At 34.1% G+C, this 21,572-nt stretch overlaps 1 protein-coding gene across 12 annotated transcripts in view; it reads left to right on the top strand.

The window, feature by feature from the left end:
• Nucleotides 1–21,572, top strand: part of APC (APC regulator of Wnt signaling pathway) — a 130,875-nt gene that overhangs the window by 50,696 nt on the left and 58,607 nt on the right. For 6 of the 12 annotated variants that reach the window (XM_036087351.2, XM_078066942.1, XM_036087347.2 and 3 more), the window contains exons 2-5: nucleotides 2,776–2,928; nucleotides 12,061–12,145; nucleotides 13,253–13,454; nucleotides 19,278–19,386. In XM_036087351.2, coding sequence (XP_035943244.2) covers nucleotides 2,794–2,928; nucleotides 12,061–12,145; nucleotides 13,253–13,454; nucleotides 19,278–19,386 — 531 coding nt within the window. In that variant the 5' untranslated portion in view covers nucleotides 2,776–2,793. The remainder of the gene's footprint in view (nucleotides 1–2,775; nucleotides 2,929–12,060; nucleotides 12,146–13,252; nucleotides 13,455–19,277; nucleotides 19,387–21,572) is intronic. The other 6 variants (XM_036087348.2, XM_036087350.2, XM_036087349.2 and 3 more) reach the window with 1 other exon arrangement.

Below are 21,572 nucleotides of genomic sequence, written 5' to 3'. Positions count from 1 at the left end.
ATTATTAATAATAATGATAACTCCAAATTTAATTCTGATTGAATATTCTCTTGCCAGCCTGAAACTTTTTTTCCTACTTGCATTAATTTCTTAGGATACTTGTAAATTTGTTTTTCAGTGAACATTTGAATAAAAGTCTAAATAAGAGTCCCTTTGCTTTCTTTTCCCCTACCCTACTCTTACGGGGTGAGGGTCTCTTTAATGGGCATCTTGACACTACAGAAAAACAAATTGGGATGTTTGCATACTCTGATGAAAGTGAAAGATTAAGAGATTTTCCCCATTTCATGAGATAAATTTTGATTTTTTTGAATGTTGACTGACTTGCAGTTAAGATACATTTCATATGAAATTCTAATGATTGCATAAAATGCACTCTAATGTAAATTTATGATTTCTCAAATTTTGCATAAAGCAGTTTTGAGTTAGGGAAGGGTGGACAACATCTTAAAAGGGTGCAACATCTTAAAAGGATATAGGAAATATATTACTCCATGAAACATCTTTTTCCCATCAAATTAAATACCCTGCTTTCTAGAGCAGAAATGACTTTAATGCTTGTGATTCTGGAGTTGGGGGGGGGGAGAAAAAAATGTTCAGATGTTTTAATTGTCCATTTGAAGGGTTGGATTTTTCCCCCTCAATAAAGAGCACTTCGTCTATGCTCATTTTGCTCATCCGGCTCTTTCTGTGATTGTGTAAGGTTATAACCTGCATATCTTTTTTTTTTTTTTAAGATTTTATTTTATTTGTCAGAGAGAGAGAAAATGTGTACAGCAAGGGGAGCAGCAGGCAGAGGGAGAAGCAGACTCCCCGCTGAGCAGAGAGCCCGATGCGGGACTCGATCCCAGGATCCTGGGATCATGACCTGAGCTGAAGGCAGCTGCTTAACCAACTGAGCCACCCAGGCGTCCCTATAACCTGCATATCTTAACATACCTGTGTATACCTGTCTCTTTCTCTGTGTTACTACCTTTTATATTGTTTTATTATTTTATTGCAAAATTGCCTGTTAAAATTTTATTTGAAGTAAAGAATTTCAGGGCTTGCATTATTAAGTTCTGTCAGATCCCCACTTCTGTTACATAGTTTTTAATGTGCTGTATATTTTCAGACCTGCTTGTTAATGGGATGACGTAAAGCAGATAAATGATCATACCTATGAATTTCTCCTTCATTTTTGAAATGTCTCTATCCTTTTCAAGTAGCAGAATTACTTCTTTACCTCTTGTCCCTTGGTCAGGGGGTAGAAACTTTTAACAATAGATTGAAATTAGGTCTTACTAAGGAAGATATGTTACATGTGTACTTTTATAACATAATTTATATTTACATAGCACTTTTCAGCCTGCCTTCTTCCTTACTTCTAACAGTATCCCTGTAAATTATATTTGTTCAGGTAGTAGATAACCATTTTACAAACGGTGAAATGAATTAAAATGAAGGGGCAAAGTAAACCATGACCAATCCTAAAATTAAGACTTGTGTCTCCAAACACAAATCTAGTTCTCATTGTTTTCAATCATAAAGACTTTTGTGAGTGATTGCCCACCTCCCAGGACTCACTTCCTCCTCAGATGACGGTGGGTTGCATCAGATTTATCATTAACTCATTGGAGACGTAGCTAGACCTGAGTCCTTCCATTTCCCTTGTTAAAGGCCTTCATTTGCTAAGCTCCAATACTGTCATGACTAGCCAGTGTTAAACCTGTCTGCCTTATTTTGCGTAGTGGATTTTATTACAGAAGCACTTTCTTATGTCAAGATCTTTAAGTATTGTTTATAAAAAAAAAAAAACACTTTTGTAATGCTTTTTAGGTCTAAAAGAGTTAAGATAGAATTTTATTTATTCCAAATTGAGTTTGGGATTAAACTAAAAAGAGAATCTGGGTCTTCTGAACTTGGTTAGTCTTAATCTAACTCCTAGCATTCTCTGATTCATGCTAAGGACCTCTTACTACCTGACCATCTTCTCTTTCTTTTCTCCCTCTTCTTTGATACACTGATACAATTAATTGCCAGACTCTGCCTCACTTCTCTTTGATAATTTCTGCTTCTAAACTGATCCATTTTCTTTAAGTGTCTTTTGGCCTCAGTTCTGAGCACAGTGGGTCCCAAGACCACATAACGCTATAGCATGGCCTATTATATTCATCTTTTTTAATAAATGTAGTAGAACTTTATTGTAGTAATTCTTACTTATCATCTTCCTATTAAAAAGATTGAAGTCTCAAGCTAATGCTCTCCTTTGTATCCATTTTGTTAAATGGCTGCCTTTTTAATGAGGCCTTCTTGAAAGTTCAGAACTACTTCACCATGGATGATATCTAAGACTAGCCTTCTGTCAAAGTGATAGAATGTAATACCCAATCTCATTAATTCATTCTGGCTTTAAAATAATGTAACTTGAACAAAATCCATAAATAATATTACCAGTATGAACTTATTATCAATGATTACATTTCATTACATAAGTTTTACCTGTAAGACCAGTTAAAGTATCTTTAAAAACTTGAAAAAAATTCTAGCCTGACAGAAATCTCATCTACCTGTGAAAAGGAAAATGTAGTCAAGCACTACTGAGGTTCTCTTCTATTTTAGTTCTCCTTGTCTTCAGCTAAGACTCTAGTGTTTCATCCTCTTAGAATGATAATGCTGCTTAAACAATATTGTTATTAAATGTCTCCAGAGTTTTGTTTCTTTATCCCTTTCTTTGTAAACAAGCAGCCACAATATTTTTAGTAGTGAATTTCAAAATCCTTTTTAACCTTATAGGTCCAAGGGTAGCCAAGGATGGCTGCAGCTTCATATGATCAGTTGTTAAAGCAAGTTGAGGCACTGAAGATGGAGAACTCAAATCTTCGACAAGAGCTAGAAGATAATTCCAATCATCTTACAAAACTGGAAACTGAGGCATCTAATATGAAGGTATCAAGACTGTGACTTTTAATTGTAGTTTATCCATTTTTATCCAGTGTTCCCTTCTGTAAAGTTGGGGTTAGATACTTTGCTTACTTAAAAGTGTATTTTACGTTAAGCAGCAATATGTAAACTCTTTCTTGCAAAGTTAGCATGTATATTTTGAACAAAATGTATTAAATTAATCCAGTGAATCATAGAAAGAAAAATTGTAAAAACCCAATGGCTAGTTAATTTGTTCTTAGTTACTTTTAAGCTTAAAAATAAGAGACCAACTTTAGTATCACTATACTGAGGTGGGGTGTTCTGCATAATTCATAGAAACTAGTTTCACTACTTTAGAATATATCTCAGTTATTAAATATAGTCTTCCTCCCCAGCTCTCCCAGATCTTGTCGCCACTTAAGTGCCGCAATGATAAATGATCAAGAAAAACAGAATGCCCTACTGGGAACAGTCCAGAACTGAAAGTCAGTACCTGGTCCTATTCCTTGTTTTGCCACAAGCCGAGCTGTATCACCTCTAGGTACCCTTCTGGACTTAAGGTGCCTTATTTGGAAAATACAAGTATCACACTAGCCTAGATGATTTCCATGGCTCCTTCAAGTCCTGAAATTGGTTTGCCGAATACCATTGAAAAGTTGTGATAACCTCCAAGGAAAGTTATAAAATATTCAGTCTGCAGTGGGGTAGATATGTTCTAATTTCAGAATAATTGAGGTTAAAATTTTAGCCGTTTTAATTTCCAGTACTTAGGTAGATTCCGTTCTCACTGAACTTAATAACTTTGTAGATTTGGAGATTCATCAACAAAACTGTTAACCTCTTTCTCTTTTAAAAGTTCTTCCTGCTTTGTGTTATTTCTGCCCCTTGGCTGTTTAGCATCTGGGTGCCTGATGCTAGTCTTCCTGTCTGTTCACTACTCTCTTATTCCTTATTCATTGCCTATTTTCTTCTCGTTCTTTTTCTGTGCATTTTGAGGTCTCCCTTATTCTTCAAGCTTCTGTACATCACTGAACTATTTTTGCTCCCCTTTTACTCTTTATTGTCAATATCATAACAGCTCAACCTTTTACTCATATATACTATTCTTTCTACCCATAAATCTTTTCTACTCTAATTACCTATTTCTGTGGTTAAAAACTGTCCTCAGTGAAGACAAATCTCCAAGATACCTACCTCCAGTCCTTTCGGAAATAAGGTAGACTTTAAGAAAACATGTTTTCTCACCACAAACTGTGGGTGACCTTAAAAACAGCCAAATCAGTTATCTAATATTAAAAAAGAATAGTTTGCTATTTTAACACTGATCAACACAATATATCTAAAATTATTGTACATGGCATGTGGTTTTAAAAGTTTAAAGATAAAAAGAGTAAAATTCCCAACAGGACTACTCTTTCATCTACTTTGGGAGGTATATTTTGCAAAGAATTCCTCTTGGCAGGCCTATCTGGATGTTTTATAGTGCACAGTTTTGAGATCCGTTTTAAGTTTTTGCTTAACTACTTGAACAAATTCAAAATTTATTTTTGGGAGATATTTTAACCTACCCTTAGACCCATCTCCATGCTGAATAGAAATGTCTTGGAGTAAAAATACAAGTTAGACCCTTAAATTTCTACAATGGAATATCGGGTTGACCACTTATCCATGTGATGTATCATATTGTACACCATGAATATTGACACTTATGTCTGAATTCAACCATGAATTGATAATTACTCAGCAAGTGCTTCTGCAGACATCCTTGCAAAGCCATCCACTTACTTCTTTAGGATTGGGCATATGGTATCATAGCAGTTACAGCTTTATAATGAAATTACTTATGTATCTCTCCTTAAGAGGATTTAAGCTCTTCAAGAGCAGGAACCATGACCATTTGTTTTGTCTTAGAATATTGATTTGTGAAAAGACACTTGGAAACATTGGCACTTCCCACATTGGATTAGTTAATCCAAAACAATGGTTATTTACCCAAAATCACATATTATTCTTTGGAATACATTATGTAATCTTGAATCCTGTTTCCTGCTCATTAACCTGTTTGCCCCAAAGAAAGGCAAGGTGGGTCCCTTTCAACTAGGTAATGTAAGGATTTCTGAAATTTATGCAGTAGTACCATCTAGTGGCAAAAAAGAATACTGTTTTCCTGTTGATTACAAGGCATTGATACAAATAAACTATAAAAATATTTTGTGTGTGTGTGACAGGGAAATATGCGTACAACTAATTAGGGAAATGTGAACCCTCTGTATTTGAAAACATTAAGGAAGTGTTTATTTTTTGGGTATAATGATGGCATTGCAGTTGTGGTTAGAAAGAATCCCTGTTTAAATATATATCTGAATTATTTATAGAAGAAGTAATATGATGTCTGAGATTTATTTTCCAAATGAATTTGAGTCAGGGAAGGGAATAGAGGAAGTGGGTATGGATATAGATGAAACAAGATCATGAGTTGATCATTATTGAGGTGGGATGTGAGGATACATGGGAGATTGCTATAATATTCTCTATACTTAGGTTTATGTTTGACATTATCTACAGTAAAAATATATTAAAATTAAATAGAGATTTCATGGGATTTAGATGACCTGGAATTAGATAAATGCAGGAATTGTAGCTTAAATTTAAAAGAAATTACATACTGTACTTTTTAATTTGGGGGCTAGAACTCAACTTGATTTACTTTAAAATGCTGAGCATAGCAACAAAAACATGGTCATGTAGAGATGTTAAGCATTTAAACTGAGAGATGTCCTGGTATTAAAAAAAATTATCTCTAGGTAAATTAGTAATGAACTATTTATGTCTTTGTTGTATTTTGACAGAATGAAATTTTATAAATTGTTTTATAACTGCAAAATCATATACATGTAGAATATCTTATTTTCAGAGTGTAAGAAGAAATTAGAAATAAAAGTTCAGATTGACACATTTCATAATTTATTTTGAAGATTTAATTATCAAATATACTAGTATTTGGTAATGAAAAGAATCTATAACTGATATAATGGCAAAAACAGAAGTGGATCAAGTAGCAGGCTCCCTGAATGACACAGTTGCTCATTGATAAATATTTTCTTTTCACTGATATCACCACAGAACATTTCATCTCTAATAAATAATCCTTTAATGTTTCTAAACTCTTAAAATATTTTAAGAAATAATGTGTGGTTATATAATGTAAATAACTAATTTTTTAAATCCAAACTTCCAGGATTTATAAATACAAATGAATATTCTCTCCTTCAAAATTACATATTAATTTTAAAAGCTGCCATTTCTCAAAACATTTTTTTGAAGATTTTATTTATTTATTTGACAGAGAGAGACACAGCAAGAGAGGGAACACAAGCAGGGGGAATGGGAGAGGGAGAAACAGGCTTCCTGCTGAACAGGGAGCCCGATGCGGGGCTCGATCCCAGGACCCTGAGATCATGACCTGAGCCAAAGGCAGATGCTTAACAACTGAGCCACCCAGGCACTCCTCTCAAAGCATTTTTTAAAATATTTTATTTGGAATTACTTGGCAGTTGTGTCGCATTTTTTAAAAAAACTCTTTGAAATTGAGGACTATTTCTTTTAGGTTGAATGCAGTACTCAGCTCCAGGGAATCATTCCTACTGCAACAACTAAAAAACACTGGATAAAATACAAAAATCATACTTTAAAAGACGTTGGAGAACAGAACTGTGGAGTCATCGAGGACTGTATTAACTAAACTTGATAAGAGGAAAGAGCCCTTTCTAGAATAACTGACATTGCTGGTGATTTTCTTCCCCAGGGATATTTGTTAATTCTGAGCACAGGCTGCTGTTCATTGCTGGCACAAGCAGGACTCCACTGGAAGAAAGAAACTGTTGTAGGTCTTGACAAACATGTGGCCAGATGTGAAGTATTGACATTTTTAGAGGAACCCCAAATGCATGGCTAGTTTTCCCCATGGAACATTGGTTGAGTCTTGTGAAGGATGCTAGGGACAGACTGGGAAAGCTAAATGTTACAAGACAAAGTCCTGCTATGGGAAAGGCACATTACTTTCACACAAGAGGGCTCCTTCTGAAGACATTTACCATATTTTTAACTTTGTGGAGTAGGAAATTAAAGACCCAAGCTCACTACCTTCAAAAGATAGAACTTTTAGGGCTAAGGAGTCAGGCACCACCTGAGAATAAGGCAAAGTTAAATATTCTATAATCTTGCAGTGCTTGAGAGACACAGACTCACCAGACGGAAGGGGCCTGTATTAAACGTAGCTGGTTTTCCTTTCAAGATAAATATCAGATTTGAGGTCTGTAGAGGGTAGTACGCTAAGGGCTGAGGAGACAGAAACCTGTATTATTTTCAGTCTAATTTTAGAGACACATTCACAGAACTTGGCAAGTCAAATCAGATGTGAATTTTGCTTGAACTGCACCTGCAGCCCATTTTTAGTTCCTGACTGGATGGAGGAGGTAAGACCCCAATGGTGGAAAGGGCAAACTCTAAAGGAAAATATATCTTAAGTCTCTCTTTTTCTGTATACATAATGATTGGCATACAGCTAAAAGTTCCAAGAAATAGGAAAATGAGTGATCATTAAGAGAACAAATAGTTAATAGAAGCAAATCCAAAGGTGATCTAGATATTGGAATTAGCAAAGATTTTAACTATTATAAATGTCTTAAAAAAATATGAATAAAATGGATGACAATTCAGAAAATTTAGACAAAGAATTGTTATCTATAATAGTCTAAAACCAAAAAATAGTTTTACTAATAATTTATTAGATGGGCTTGTAAACACAGAATTAATAAACTAGTGAGAAGATAAATCTATAGAAAATATCCATACTGAAGCACAGAAAGATAAAAAAAGGGAATAAAAACAGTATGGGGGCGCCTGAGTGGCTTAGTTAAGGGTCTGACTCTTGATTTTGGCTCAGGTCAGGGTCTCAGGGTCATGAGATTGAGCCTTGCACTCAGTGGGAAGTTGGCTTGAGATTCTCCCTCTCCCTCTGCCCCTCACCCCTGCTTGTGAGTGTGTGCGCACACGCACTCTCTCTCTCTCTGGCTCTAAAATAAATATTTTTTTTAAAAAACGGTACGTAAGAGTTATGAGGGACACAGGCAAATAGATACAGGCAAATCTGAAGTGTCAGAAGGGGCAGGGATAGAAAATGGAGCAAAAGTAATATTTAAAGAGATAGTGGCTGAGAATTAGTGTAAAGTTGCAAAGTTATTAAGACAGTGTGGTAATAGGTTAGACTAGTTGACTAGCAGAAATAGAGTGGAGAAAAGTAGCTGCATATATGGGGTTACTTGATTTATGACCAAGGCATCCCTGCATTTCAGTGGGGAAAAGGGGGTCTTTTCAATAAGTGGTACAGGAGCAATTAAATATTTGCATAAAGAAAAAGAAAAAAAAGGATCTCAGAGCCCTACCTCATAATATATGCAAAAATTAATTCAAGATGGATTATAGACCTAAGTGTGAAAGACAAAATAGTGGCTTCCAGAAGGAAACATGGAGAACAGCTTCATGTTTTTAGGTAGGCAAAGATTTCTTAAACAGAATGACAAAGCACTAAACATAAAAGAAAAAACTGATACATTAAAACCAAGATCTTTTGTAGTGCTTTTAAAAGCAGATACAAGATAATATCTTTGTGACCTTGGGATAGGCAAGATTTCTTAGGACACATAAAGGACTAAACATAAAAGAATAAAGATGTAAAATGGACTTCACCAAATTAAAAACTAAATTTAAATTAAAATCTTTTCAAAAGACTTCATTAAGAAAATGAAAAGGCAAGCCATGGACTGGAAGAAAATGTTTATAATACATTTATCTAACAGAACTCAGTACAGAATATATAAAGAATTTTTGCAAACCAATAACCAAAGAAAGTCCAATTTTTAAAATATGGCCAAAGTTTGTAAAGACAATTCAAAAAGGGAGATAAATGGCCAGTAAGCACATAAAAGGGATTCTATATCCTTCATCATCAGGGAAATACAAATGTTATTTCTCTTCACTCAAATCGCTAAAATTTAAAAGACTGATCATGCCAACTGTGGAACATCAGGATGCTCATACATTGCTGGTAGGAGTATAAAATAGTACAGCCACATTGGAAAACAATTAGGCAGTTTCTTTTAGAGTTAAATCCTATGACTTAGCATTCAGACTCCCAGATATGTACTCGAGAAGTGAGTACATATGTTCACTAAAAGATACGTGCAAGAATGTGCATAGTAGCGTTCTTCATAATGGCCTATAACATGTAACAACCAAAATGCCCATCAAGAGGATAAAGGATAAATCAATTAGGATATATTCATATGGTGGACTACTACACAGCATTAAAAAACAATTAACTGATACATACAACAGCATGGGTGAATCTCATATTTGGTGAGCAAAAAACATGAGACACAAAAGACTGTATGTTGTATGATTCCATTTATATGAAGTTCACAAACATGCCAAATTAACTGAAAGTCTTTAAAAAAAATTTTAAACCTTAAATTTCAATAATTTTATTTACCTTTATGGTTACAACTTTTATCAATAGATTTCTAACAATATGTATAGAAACTTTTTTTTAAAACTCTTAATACAAATTGTGCATATTTAATATTTTTTAAAATTAGGAAGTAGGGACAAAAAGCTACCACATCACCCATTAAAAATCCTTTTTGTATTCTTTTTTAAATCAGAGGTAACCTTTGACAGTGTATATATTTTTCTCTCTGAACATTCTGTGCAGGCATGCATTTGATGGGATTATATTTTGCAGCATGCTGTTTAAAACTTTAATATATCGTCATAATCTTTTCATATCATTAAATATTTTGTGATATTATAGTTGCATAGTATTCCATTGTATGGCTAATGCTGTAAGTTTATTTGATTTTTATTGTTGGATGTCCAAGGTTACATGGCCTTTTAATTTGGTTTTGATGTTATTTTAATTTTTTATTATTTTTAGTTTTGAAAAATTAAGTATATGTCCTATGACATGCCAAGGATTTCTTTTGTTGTTTTTGAACTTCTACATCTTTGTACCTTTTCTAAAAACAGTATTTTTTGTAATACCCATTCTTGAAAAATTACAAAACAAGCCAAAAAAAGCCAAAAAATTGCTTATAACCCCACCTTCTTAAAATACCACTGGTAACATCTTGATGATTGTTTTCAGCATCAACATCACCTGGGAACTTGTTGAAAATGAAGGTTTTACTGAATTTACTTACTGAAATGAGCAGTCTGTGTTGTAACTAGTTCTTCAGGTGATTCTGATCCATCCTGAAGTTTCAGACCACCACTGTAAACTTTGGAGAAGAATCTTGTATGGAGACCTGATCAGAGCTATGCTTTAAAAGGCTTACTCTAAAAATAATAATAATAATAATAATAATAATAAATAAAATATAGACTTACTCTGAATACAAAAGTCCTATGCAAGGTAGGACCATATAAGAGATTATTTTAGTAGTTTGGAAGGGTTACTAATCAGGATAATGACAGTAAGACTAGAAAAGAGATGGTTCTAAGAGAAATACTAGAGGTTGAATACAGAATTTGAGAACTAATTGGTGACATGAAGGAGGTGATGCTAAGGATTTGAGTGGGGAAGAAAAGGCTATTTACATTTAACTGACAAGATACAAGGCAAAGAACAAATTGTAGTGGCACAAAATGATAGTTCTGGACATTTACATAGGAAGTGCATATCATCCAGATGTAAAGCATCTATCAGTCAAATTGGGAAAGTGAATCTGAAGTTTGCAAGTGAGGTTAGGATTAGAGACATACAATTTGAAGTTATCTGTGGAAGGGTAGTTGTTGAATTGCAAGGCTGGGGAGTATAAGAAATAAACATAAGATTAAAGGATCACTGAAGGACTACAAGTAGTAGCAGTGGATGGATGGAAGAATTGGGATCCTGAAAAACACAGATAGCCTAGAATGATAGTTCTCGAACTTTATGGAAGCAATGGTGTCCTGAAGTTTAGAGTAGATGTTGTAGAGTACTCTACATTCATTCAAAGATGGCATCCCTGTACAAATTTGTTTCCTGTTCCACAGATGTGATACATTTCAGCCATAATAATCTGAACATGGTATCAGTCACCTCCATGTTCCTGTATCTACTTACTGAAGCCTTTCAACCTCCAACGTGGTCTATTATTTGAAAGTCAGATCTTAAGACCACGGTCTATTTCTTGTTAACATAGGCATTCTTTTTTAATGCCAGTCATGTCACTGTCAAGGTAAACCAGTAAAGTTGTCTTTGCTTCATTCATTCACTTTTTGAAAGATTTCCTTTTTCATTTGATTATGGATCATTTTTCATTTTGGAGAATACTGCCCATAGTTACAAGGTCATAAACATTCAAGAACATTGTCTTGCATTTGGAAACCTAATTGGCCAAAAAAGACTTTGCTGGAAACTTGAATGGAATGCCCCGAAATAGAAAAGATATAACATAAATTATTATTAAGGAACATGCAGAAAAACTGGTGGAAAATGACAGTTTCCAACATTCTTTGAGGAAAATTTATCAAGAGAAGGATTTAAATGGGAAAGGAAATAATGGCATCAAAAGTCAGGAGGCAGTGAGCATACAGTTATTTCAATATCTGCTGAATGTAATTCGGTATGCTAGTAGTAATACTTAAATATGGTATATAAAAGCTTGAATATGTATTAGGGTGTTAAATAAAACAGCATATTATAATTGTTAATTTGGGGTTTTTTCATGGTCATATTGGTGCAAGCTTCAGAGACGTGGATTCTAAACACATAACTAGCTTTTATAGCTTGGATAGGGCTTTGAGTCTTGATTGACCCATATGAAAAATGAGAATTCACCTTGTTGTATGTTTTAAAAGTTAGGGATAATGTATCTTATGGAGGCTCCCCATAATCTCCATTATCACAAAATATCACTATTGTCGGGATATAATTTATTATTCATAATTAATAATAGATAATATGTGTAAAGTGCTTTATAGGTTAAGATATATTTTCACATTGATCTGAAACTTTTTTCCCCAGCACACCTAAATGTCAAGAAACTTCGAATCATATCTTCAAGAAGTTATTTAGAATTTTGTTATGGTAATATATTGTATTCTTTTTTGCAGGAAGTACTTAAACAACTACAAGGAAGTATTGAAGATGAAGCTATGGCTTCTTCTGGACAGATTGATTTATTAGAGCGTCTCAAAGGTAGATTTTTTTTTAAAGTTTTAAAATAATTTTTTAAGCTCCACTTGTCAACTTTAGGTGTGTATATCCAAATACAGGTTCTCTTGATTTGAATGTTGCTTTCAGTTTTCTTGCTTTCAAACATTGCTTGACATATATTATCTGGTTTCTCACAGCTAATGTATTAATTCTTCTCTTACTGAAGCCTTATCTATTAGGATTTAGTTGTTAAAATACAGATATGTAAACTGTGTATTTACTTGTCATTCCTTCAGTTAAACATTTAACTGGCTTTAAATCAACTACTTTAGATTCCTTATTTGATCATTTTTAGCTCTTTTTAAAGCTCATTGCTGTTCTGCCAGTCACTATATAGACCTTGAGTAAGCTGTACACCACAGACTGGGCCTATTGCCTTAGTTGAAAGAATAGTGTCCTCCCTTCCATCCAGGATAGAATTGCTTTATCTTTTCAGATATATAAGCTGATCATATGCAATTTTTAGTAGAATTTTAAAAAATCTTTCTCATTTTGTTGCTTAAAAATTCAAATATCAAAACAGGGAAAGTGCTTGATTATTATAATTGAAACTAGGCTGAGAAATTACCTTTGGGTCCTAAAATATATTATTATTTAGCAGGAATCTAAGGAAAGATATTTTGTCTGATTTTCCTTTAACATACTCTTTTCCCCCCTTGACTCAAGCTACTTTGGAGGGAAAGTTTAGTCATTCTCTTCCTAAATAATTGTTTATTCAATCATGTGTATTTGTGGTTCCTCTGTTAAAAATTTAGAGTTGCAGTGAACACTTTTTTTTAATGATTTGATATTTGTATATATTGCAATTCTACCTGGAACCAGAAGTCAGTGACTATCTCACAGCATCAACATTTGTGATAAGGATTCTTTGTTCCCTGCATAAATCTGCTGCTCTATAGCTGCCATAATTTAGTACTTCCACAGGCTTTATGTAATATATATAACGTATATTATATTATAAAATGAGTTCAAATTTGAGGACTGAAATATGAACCTAATATTTTATTTTTAAGACAATATAATTGCCTAGCAATATTTTAGACCACTTAAAGCAGCTGTTATATAAAAACTTGTCTCTCTTTCATTTAGAACTTAACTTAGATAGCAGTAATTTCCCTGGAGTGAAACTACGGTCAAAAATGTCCCTCCGTTCTTATGGAAGCCGTGAAGGATCTGTATCTAGTCGTTCAGGAGAGTGCAGTCCTGTTCCTATGGGTTCATTTCCAAGAAGAGGGTTTGTAAACGGAAGCAGAGAAAATACCGGTTATTTAGAAGAACTTGAGAAAGAGAGGTAAATTTTCTTCATTAAGTTGTAAACTTGTATACTCCAGTGTTTACTATTATTTTGTCATTTTGTAATAAAAGATAGGAATTATGAAGCATGTATGGCAGATGATCAGTAACACTTAAGGGAGTATTTTACACTTACTTATTCAAAGATAGTATGTTACTGATCATACTTATATTAAATCTAAAACTGTAAAGAGGCAATATTAAATATGAAAATGTAGGGGCGCCTGGGTGGCTCAGTCGGTTAAGCGACTGCCTTCAGCTCAGGTCATGATCCCAGGGTCCTGGGATCGAGCCCCGCATCAGGCTCCTTGCTCAGCGGGAAGCCTGCTTCTCTCTCTCCCACTCCCCCTGCTTGTGTTCCCTCTCTCACTGTCTCTCTCTCTCTCTCTGTCAATTAAATAAATAAATAAAATCTTAAAAAAATAAAGAAAGAAAGAAATATGAAAATGTAAAGGAGACAATTCTTGGGATTCTAAGAGACTTGTACTTTGTTACTTAAATACTTCAAATGTGGGGCACCTGGGTGGCTCAGATGGTTAAGCACCTGCCTTCGGCTCAGGTCACGATCCCAGGGTCCTGGAATCGAGCCCCACATCAGGCTCCTGGCTCAGTGGGGAGCCCGCTTCTCCCTCTCCCTCTGCCTCTCCCTCTGCTCATGCTCTCTCTCTCTCTCTCTATCTCTGTGACTCAAATGAATAAATAAAATCTTTAAAAAAAAAAAATACTTCAGATGCCCTGTACATTGAGTAAGCACATGATCACAATAGTTAGGTCACATTAAAATATGTAACTGATTTTTAATTGAGTTACCTTTTGAAATAAATTAACTAGAGAACCGGTATGAGGTAACTGTTTCCATTAGGGAAAGCCTGTTACAAGTGGCCACAAATGTAACATTTCTTAATTTATCAGTTCCAGTGTCTTAAAAAAATATTGTTAATATATATTATCTGGTTTCTCACAGCTAATGTATTAATTCTTCTCTTACTGAAGTTAAAATTATCTCACTATAAATACCAGAATACGTATCATTATCAAGAACTTTGTCAAATGTTGTGTAAAAGATTATGAATTCCTTAATGCATGAATAACATTATTTTTATACTCCTAAAAGTTCTATTAAACATTCAGGAACGTTAAAATGTATAAACATTACATATTAGCTCTGGGACCTTGGTCATGTCCTTAAATTTTGTGTCATTTTCTCCTGTAAAATAGGGATATGGTTCTACCTTGCACAGTTTTGAAAAGTGGTTATTAGTGTAATAATGTCCAGCATATCTAAGTAAAAGGCAAAAGATCTTTTACTACTTTCCCTCTGGTTTTCGGTGCATCTGTAAAAATAGGGTAATCTTCTGGACCAGAAGTAGTGTTAAGCTTTCTTTCATCTTGAGTTTACATGAGTCTCTGTGTCATACCTTGCTTGAACCAGGACTATTTCTGTCTGATGGTATAGGAAACACTATCGTGAATAGTAAGAAGCTAACTGGGGTCCACAGTCTTCCATCTGTTGTCCTCTTTGAGCTCTGTGAAGAGACAAAGGGCATGTGAGCATACCGCCTTTCCTAGGAACTTGCTTTGCTTCATGTAGATAAAGTCCCAAGTTTATTAGCAGAGAGAGAAGAGAGTATGTGTGTGTGTAGTTCTGATATATCTTGGGCCCTCTTGGTTCTCACTGTTTTGGAGGGAGGTAAATTGAGTCCTTGCATATATGACAGAATCATTATTTTGCTCTCATGCTCGATTGATAGTTTAGATAGGTCTAGGCTCAAGCTCATTTTCCTTCTTCATTATCAATGTCTTTGATGAGAAATTTAATACAAACCTGATTCTCATTCCTTTGAAGGTCATCATTTTTCTTCTTTAGAAGTCTTTAGAATGCCTCAGTATATGAGTTTTCTTCATTCATCATGCTGGGTACTCACTGTGCCCTTTTAATCTGGAAATTTACTTTCTTCAGCTTTTGGAAAATTCTGTTATGTTATTTCTTTGATGGTTTTCTCCCCTGTTTTTCTATTTTCTTTCCCTCTCTTAAGTCATAGATATACTCTCTGTCTCTTTTTTTCTTGTTTTCTATATTACCCAAGATAAGTGCTAGAAAGTAGTCAGGGCAGGGTTCAAACCCAGCTACACAGCTCCATAACCTTTTTGAACCTCAGTTTTCCAGTCTGAAGAGTGAGCCTAAGAATAACTACCTCAAAGGATGTAGTGAAGATTAAATTAGATTAAAAAAAAAAATACTTAGCACTATGTCTAGTACTTAGAACATTCAATAAATGTAAGCTATTATCATGTTAGCTATTCGCTCATTTAACAAATATTTATTAAATGCCTAGTACATATATGCCATGCTCTTTTAGGTGACCCTAAGTTAGCTAGAGGACTAATATAACACAATACTTATATTTTAAAGAAGACTGTTAACAATCACTAAAAAAAGTCTAAACCATAAAGACCTACCTGCCTTGAGGTCTAGACCTGTTTTCAGTTCTGAGCCTTAAGCACTGTGATCAACCACTATCATTTAACCACTTGTTAACAACATTTTGGCTCAAAACACTGTAACCTTGGCTTCCCCAGAGCGTTTTTCCATAGTTCCACCTTAAACTTGACAATAACAGGTTGTCCCTATTCTCCGTAGCCTCCCTATCACTGCACCACCACCACTAGCTGGCCTATCAGTTTAAGCACTTATGACACCCAGCTCTTATTTAATGAGCCTATTTATTGGAGAATAATCAGAGGAAATAGTAGCATCACCATTTGTTCCCCAGCTAAGTCCTGGTAGGTCCTGCAGTTCTCACCAGGGAGCACTGAAAAATAGAATCAGAGCTTATCTTTATGCCAGCTTGTGAGAGGGGTTTAGGCTTTCTATGGTGTTTTCTCCTGCTTCTGTTGTCAGAAATGGGAGGGAGGAGGCAGCTTCTCATTGGTCTGCACTGCCCCCAAGGTTGCTACATCATAAGCAGGGGCTTACTGTCTTCCCATGGATTCCCTCACTGTTCCAGTTGCCACATCAAAAATGAAGGCTTATTTCTTATTTTTTTTTTAATTGTTTCTCAGTAAAGGAAAGGGAATTTTAGCAAGAATATAACCTTCCACGTACTCATATGCATGCATATTTTGCAAAACAATATAATCAAACAGAATTTTAAAGTAACAGTGTTAGAGTGGGGATCATCTCTGTAAATGAGCAAACTCCAGAAGTGGTAATAGAAAATATCCACAAATTTGACTGCATAAAAATCAAAATTTTCTACATGACAAAAACATTATAAACAAAATTAAAAGACAAGTGATAAACAGAGAAAGTGTGTTTAAAGCCCATATAACCAACAAAGTACAATCATTCGTAATATCGATGAGGTCCTATAAATAAGTAAGAAAAAGTTATAGGCAAGAAACACAAATGGTTTTTAAACTTGAAAAAAATGCTTAACCTTACACTAAAAGAAACCAAACCATAATATATATAATAATATATATATATAATATACTGTTTAAAAAAACTAAATATGCAAAAATAAAGTTTGATGAAACATTTATATTGGTGAAAGTGGTAGGGGCATAAATTGGTACAATATCTAATAAGAGCAGTAAGTTAAAAATGTACATACCCTAGGAATTTATCTTATATACATGCTTGCACATTTGTGAAATGGGGTTATATATAAGCATATTCAGTGCAGCATTGTTGATAATAGCAAAGGATTAGAAAGGCCCTATATACCCTCTAAAACGAAACTAGTTATAGTGTATCCCATTATGGATTCATGCATACTATACAGCTAGCAAAAAATATGTAGGACCTTTTTATGTTATGACACAGAATGATCTCCCAAGATAGATTTTTTTAAGTGAAAAAAAAGTTTATAGGAGAATACATAGAATACTATGCTACTGTTCATGTTTAAAAATGTACATGTAAGTAAAGTACTCTGTAGAAATGTTTATTACATGTAAGTGTACACATAGATCTTTGCATTTTTAATAGAATCTCTCTGGAAATATACACAAAAAAATGATACTAGGTGTCACTGGGAAAGAGACATGTGATAGGAAATCATAGACTTTTTGTACCTACTGAGTTTTATCCCATGAACACCCTTATTTTGCATTTATGTTTAAAATGATCAGATATAGAGTAACTTGATATAAAATATTATTGAGGACATTGATTGGATTGTTCAGGAGTTACATAGCAAATTCATCTTCAAATTCCAAACTAAGAAAAAGTTTCTCTCTCTCAGAATAACTTCTCATTACGACACAGTGACAATATCTTTTTTAAAGTTTCTGCAACTAGGGGTGCCTGGGTGGCTCAGTCATTAAGCGTCTGCCTTCGGCTCAGGTCATGATCCCAGGGTCCTGGGATCGAGCCCCGCATCAGCAGGAAGCCCGCTTCTCCCTCTCCCGCTCCCCCTGCTTGTGTTCCCTCTCTCGCTGTGTCTCTCTCTGTCAAATAAATTATTAAAAAAAAAGTTTCTGCAACTAATCTTTTTCTTTTTTTTTTAATTCTAATATAGTTAACATATAGTGTTATGTTAGTTTCAGGTAGACAATATATAGTGATTCGCCAATTCTATACATTAGTGAGTGCTCATCATGATAGGTGTACTCTTAATCCCCTTCACCTATTCCAACCATCCCCCTACTGGCCTCCCCTCTGGTAACCATCAGTTCATTCTCTACAGTCTGTTTTTTTGGTTTGTCTCTTTGTTTGTTTGTTGTGTTCCTTAAATTCCATGTGAGTGAAATCATACGGTATTTGTCTTTTTCTGACTTATTTCACTTAGCATTATACTCTCTAGATCCAGCCATGTTGTTGCAAATGGCAAGATTTCATTCTTTTTTATGGCTGAGTAATATTCCGTAGTATGCGTGCATGTGTGTGTGTTTGGGTATGCCTTTATATATATATAAAGAATATGTGGGTATACATACATATATATCCATTCTTCTTTATCCATTCATCTATTGATGGACCTTGAGTTGCTTCCATGATTTGGCTATTGTAAATAATGCTGCAATAAACATAGGGGTGCATATATCTTTTTGAATTAGTGTTTTCATATTTTTAATTTTTTGAGGAACCTCTATACTGTTTTCCATAGTGGCTGCACGAGTTTGCATTCCCACCAACAGTGCACGAAGGTTCCTTTTTCTCCACATCTGCGCCAACACTTGTTTCTTGTGTTTTTGACTTTAGCCATTCTGTCAGATGTGAGGTGATATCTTATTGTAGTTTTGATTTGCATTTCCCTGATGATGAGTGATGTTGAGCATCTTTTCATGTGTCACTTGGCCATCTGGATGTCTTCTTTGGAGAAATGCACAGTGACAAAAGTATTTCTTATTATTTTGGCTGCTGAGAAGTTGAAAGCCACATCTGTGTCCAGTGCAGTGGCTTCCTATACTCTCGGTTTGTTTTTTGTGTAACTACTGCTTTTTTGTACTCCTCTATTATACTTTTTATTTTTATATTAATTTTGGGTTTTGTTATATCTGTACTTTTTTCTGTAAACCATCATCATATTCTCAGACTGCAAATAAAGTGAAGAAAGCCTTTGGTTGAAATGTAAATATTCTAGTAAGGATGTTGAGTATCTTATTTAGGTGAAAAAGTAAAAACTTTTTAATACTTAAATTTTAATGATTATAATATTCTAAGTCCCGCCTTCAAAAATCCAAAATAAATAAATGTTCCACGTATTCATTATTAATACTATAGTTTAAATAGAGAACATGACAATTACAACTGATAAGAATTACTGTTATGTACTCTTAGCATTGTGTAAACTTACCTTTTTTTAATAAACAGATCATTACTTCTTGCTGATCTTGACAAAGAAGAAAAGGAAAAAGACTGGTATTATGCTCAACTTCAGAATCTCACTAAAAGAATAGATAGTCTCCCTTTAACCGAAAATGTAAGTAACTTAGCATTATGACCTACTTTAGGCTTTAATAACTTTGATCTTTTAAAAGTATCTGTGTTACTCATTTAAAAATTTCAGGATAATTGCATTTTTACTTATTTGTAAACTGTAATATATTTTATCTTTATCTTAACTTTAAACTCAAATATATAATAATGAATTTTTGTTTGTAAATAATGTAAAGGTGATAAAACTTCATTATGCTCAAGCAAATACTTACTTTAAGCCCCCAATTAAGAAAATCTATTAAGTTTGAATTCTTAAGGACTCAGGATTCAACTAGGCAACTGGTTTTTTATTCTGTCTAGTGAATTACCAAACATACTCTGTAGAAATGTTTATTACCATCTATCTTTTGAACCAAATTACATACCATATAGTTTTTGCAATAAAAGCATCTTTGAAGATAATTTGAGTGCTATTCCAGTTCTTATAAGTGACAAAATCTTTTGGCAAGGATCTTGGGACTTTTTACAAGTACTAAAATGTGTTTGTTTTGCAAATATAACTATGTGAAAAAGAATTTAATCTTGTCAGCCTTTCCTTCCCCACCTGAACTCTCATGTCAACTATTTTACTCATGGGTGACACATGTAAGAACGTTTCTGAATGTTCTGGAATACATTAATAATTTTAAGCAAGATTGTATTTTAACTGACTGTTGTCCATAAATATTTCTTATAATTTTTAAAAAGAGAAAAAATAGGGTAATTAAAATATATTGTCCTCTGTTAGCTTAGATTTTTCATTTTCTAACAGCACTTTTGAGAGGACATAATAAATGAAAAACAAAAGTAGAAAGAAGGAACACTTTCAAAACATGTACTTAACCAGATTTCCTGAGTGATCATTGTCTGGCAGAGCTAGAACCAGAAACTTAGGTGCATAGTCTCCTAGAACAATCAGACAAGGTTTTGAGAAGAAGAGAAAGGATCCCTTTTCCTGACAATGTCCTTGACATCTTCCTGGATGTTAAAGAGACCCAGATAGTGAAAGAACAGTTAATGAAGAGTTCTTGGATTAGGAACATAACAAGGAATAGGAATTCAGGAAGGTTTGGTGGGATTTTTACTCTTAAATAAAAAGTACCTAAGCATAGTTTTGCTTACCATTCACACTGATAATTAGAATGTACAAAATTTAGAGTCCTATTGTCTGCATGCAGTCAGGTTTAGGAAAGAGCTCAGATGTATGTGATAACTTGAGAGCAGTTGGTTAATATCTGAAACAAAGATGAGTTGTCAAATAAACTGTTCCCGTATTTATTAAATAATCGTATTTATTTAATAGTGTATATAAGACATTATAGACTATTTGGCAACATAACCAGGTGTAAACTGCTTGTGTGTCATAAGTATTGCGAAGCAAGTTAAGAACACTTCCATATGGAAATATTATCAGGATATTAAACATTACTTTTAAAACATCAGATCTAAACCACGTTATTACAACATACTTTGTCATGTTCACCTTTTTTTTTGCAGGGGGTTTTGGAAAGTGAAGGATAAGTAAGTGGAGTTAAAGCTGTCTCATTGGGAATTAGAAATAACATACAGACTGTTTCATCTGTTTGCAACCCATAATTTGGGTATGCCTATAGGTATACATTATCTGTAGAATGTCATCTGCGTTATTGCAAGGGAAAAGGATGAGAGGTCCCCTGACTTAACTGACGGTGCAGTTTGGAATCCTTGGGCCGACAGAATGTTACTCTGAGTCAGGCACATGTCTCACACAGCTGAGTATATAGAGCATAAAAAATCTATTGCACTTTCTCATTTCCTTCATGGCCCATTATCATTTAATCAGACTTTTAGCTATTATTACCTCTTGGTGCATGTGTTTATAAGTTTCATTACCTTGTCCTTTTCATCCTTTCGTATGCCTAGCAGTTATCTCAGTGCCTGGAATTTTAATTAGAGGGTTAATTGATTTTTGAATGAATTAACACCCCCTGCAGGCAGAAGTACGTCTTTTTGTTTATTTCACTTTCGGCAAAAAGTTTGTATTGTTTTGCAATTTATGATTATCTGTATTAAATAAAAGCTTTTCCTTATCCCATTTTCTTCGTTAATGGAGAGGTTTTCTCTGTTTAGTCTGCACGTTTATAACAATCCTTAACTTGAGATATAAACTTAAGGATGATGGACTGTTTCTTGACTTTTCTATGTTGTCCA

This window comes from Halichoerus grypus, chromosome 2 (assembly GCF_964656455.1).
Source record: "Halichoerus grypus chromosome 2, mHalGry1.hap1.1, whole genome shotgun sequence".
NCBI classification, from domain to species: Eukaryota; Metazoa; Chordata; class Mammalia; order Carnivora; family Phocidae; genus Halichoerus; species Halichoerus grypus.
Note: the sequence above shows the minus strand (reverse complement) of the source record. Positions and strands in the feature narration are given on the sequence as shown.